The 2,457-nt window shown below is 52.7% G+C and overlaps 1 protein-coding gene across 2 annotated transcripts in view; it reads left to right on the top strand.

Annotated features, from left to right (window-relative positions):
- The first annotated feature begins 1,677 nt into the window (after positions 1 to 1,677).
- Positions 1,678 to 2,457, top strand: part of OGT (O-linked N-acetylglucosamine (GlcNAc) transferase) — a 39,438-nt gene continuing 38,658 nt past the window's right edge. Inside the window, exon 1 of one of the 2 annotated variants that reach the window (XM_006908543.3) lies at positions 1,678 to 1,961. In XM_006908543.3, the coding sequence (XP_006908605.1) occupies positions 1,925 to 1,961 (37 nt within the window). In that variant the 5' untranslated portion in view covers positions 1,678 to 1,924. The remainder of the gene's footprint in view (positions 1,962 to 2,457) is intronic. The other variant, XM_006908544.3, reaches the window with a different exon arrangement.

The following is a 2,457-nucleotide window of genomic DNA, read 5'->3' on the forward strand; positions in this document are numbered from 1 at the left end:
GGACTGGGGGGAGAGGGGGTCTTGGGACTCCGACAGGGCCTTTTCCTTATTAAACCGCCGTCAGCCTCATCATCCAGGTTTTTACGGCAGCAAAATGTACCATAACGTCCCCTGATTCTTCCCTCGGGATAAGGACCACAAAGTGAGACCAGGGTATCCATGGGCCAAATCGCCTTGCCTGACGGGAAGCCTGACCTGGCCTTTTCCAACAAAAAGAGTTCTACCGAACCAGCTAGCGCCCGCTAATCAGTAAGGCCTAAGCAGCTGCCAGCGGCAACCGAGAAAGTCCATTGTACGAGCTGAAAAGCTGAGTTTATTCACCACAGATGGGGGCAGTTGTGCGGGGGCGGGGGAGTGCAGGTTTTACCAGTTAAATCACATTAAGAGAAGAGGTTGGGCCATTTGCAGGGGAGTCTGTGACATGGACGTGATGGGAGAAATGATGACCATTACGAATTTTCTCAGTGCGCGTCTCCATAATTGACAGTTCGGGAACTGTCTCAAAGAAATGGAAGCAGAAAGGAAGGACTCGGGTTTTCTGTTAAGGTAGTCAAAGGCCTAGGTAGCAAAAACTTTTCGAACAAAATCACTTGACCTGTTTTCTTAGATCGAGGGCTTTTTGAAATAAAAAGGGATCTGAGAGATCGAACTCGTTGCCTCCATTGGTTTATAATAATTTGTCGCCGACGTGGCGAGCTACCTTAAACCTTTTCGGAACAAGAGATGAGGTATCAAAATACCGACGTACAAAATGCACGGCGGACTCGAAACTGCAGGAAGATCAGAAGAGCTGATTTATTCAAGGAAGTGGAGGCAGTTCAGACTCAACCCGGAGGTGTGGTTTATGCAGACGGACCGCGAGTGAATTCTCGCCGTGGCAGCGCCTTGAGCTAAATGAAATCACCGATTGTGACGATTCGCACAGCTATTTGATGGAAATGAAGTCATAAGTCAGAAAAAAAAGTCATGCATTGTGAAGAATTTGAATCACCTTTAACATTTGTATGGCTGCCTTTGAAGTGCAAATTCTCAGCCCGTCCTTGATTTAGAAAGCGTTGGCGCTAATACCGAGGGCCGAACTATGTGAATCCCGAAAATGCTTTGGAAGTTTCGGGCTTTGTGGTCCAAATCTGAAATGTTTGGGCTCGTTTGGCCCTGTCAAAGGATAGGTCTTTTTCATCAGAGTGCACAGATCAATGGCTGGAGTTAGCATTAAGAAGCGTGCAAGTTGGAACGTTCTCCACCGTGGTATCGAACAGTGCGGTCTTTGAAATATAACCATTTGCAAGTGACTTGCTGAGAATTGACCCATCAGCTTTGTAACAATCGGTTTTCATACGAATAAAGTTGCTGAAACTTTTGTAGACGCTTTGCTGATTATGTTAACAGTTACACTCTCGGCTAAGACCCCAGCACTTGGGCAAAAATGTATCCGTCTAATGCGTACCTTCCTTTCCCACCTTCCGCCTCAGTGGCAAAAAAGTTAGACACTGTCACCCCAGACAGTGCCCTGACCGCGAGTCGGGTTGACAGGGTGAGTCGCATGCGCTCTCACCACGATCATGTTTGTCGCAATGGGCCCCGCGCGGAAGGTTACTCAAAGCTGGCGACTTTAATTAGAGTCATTTTGCGGTGGCGTCTCTTCCGCGCTCCTTCCGCGCTGGTACTCGATTGTAACAGAAAGTAGTTCCGGCTCGTGTTGTTTCGGCCGAGGAGCCGCCGCCGCCATTTCAAGACCGTGAGAGGTATCTGGCTAACCAGAGTTCCTAAGACTCGAAGCCTGTAACTGCTGTCGCCACTGGAACGTGCCAAAGCACTGGTACGGCTGCTGCCTTTTCACTGCTACCTCCAGAAACACTCTTGCCAGTAGTGGCGGCAGCGGGACCCAATCACCCCCTTCTCGCCCTCCCTCAAGAAGCTCCAGATGGCGTCTTCCGTGGGCAACGTGGCCGACAGCACAGGTACCGGTGTCCGTTCTACCTTGGCAGATGGCCCGTGGGGGTCTCGCGCCGTCCCTGCCTCTCGACGCTCCCTTCCTCCCCTCCAGCCATCCCCATGACATCAGTGGCACTGCTGAGCCTTCCGCCGTCTGCCGGCATCTGATCGGCTTCTCCAGCGGCGTCCACTTCTGCAATCGTTTCCTCTTCCTTGGCTCCCTTTCGGCTGCCTTTCTTGCTTTTGAGTCCCGCTGATGTCCTGGTGGTCCCCTGTCTCGGGACGCTTCTGCCACACGTGCGCGCTTAGTGTCTCGCAATGGGCTGCGCTGGCATCCCTGCCCTTCGCTCGCCTTCGCTCCCGTTTTGTCCCCGAATCCAGCTGGCCGCACCTCTGCGGCCACCCGCCCCGGCCCTTTCCCCTCGGCCCGATGTGGTCCTCCGTTGGCCCGGGGCGCGGTGCCATTCCGAAGTGATCACACCCTCACTTTGCGCCACCCGGGGATGAGCAGATGCTCCCCGG

This window comes from Pteropus alecto, unplaced genomic scaffold (genome assembly GCF_000325575.1).
Source record: "Pteropus alecto unplaced genomic scaffold, ASM32557v1 scaffold312, whole genome shotgun sequence".
Taxonomy (NCBI): domain Eukaryota; kingdom Metazoa; phylum Chordata; class Mammalia; order Chiroptera; family Pteropodidae; genus Pteropus; species Pteropus alecto.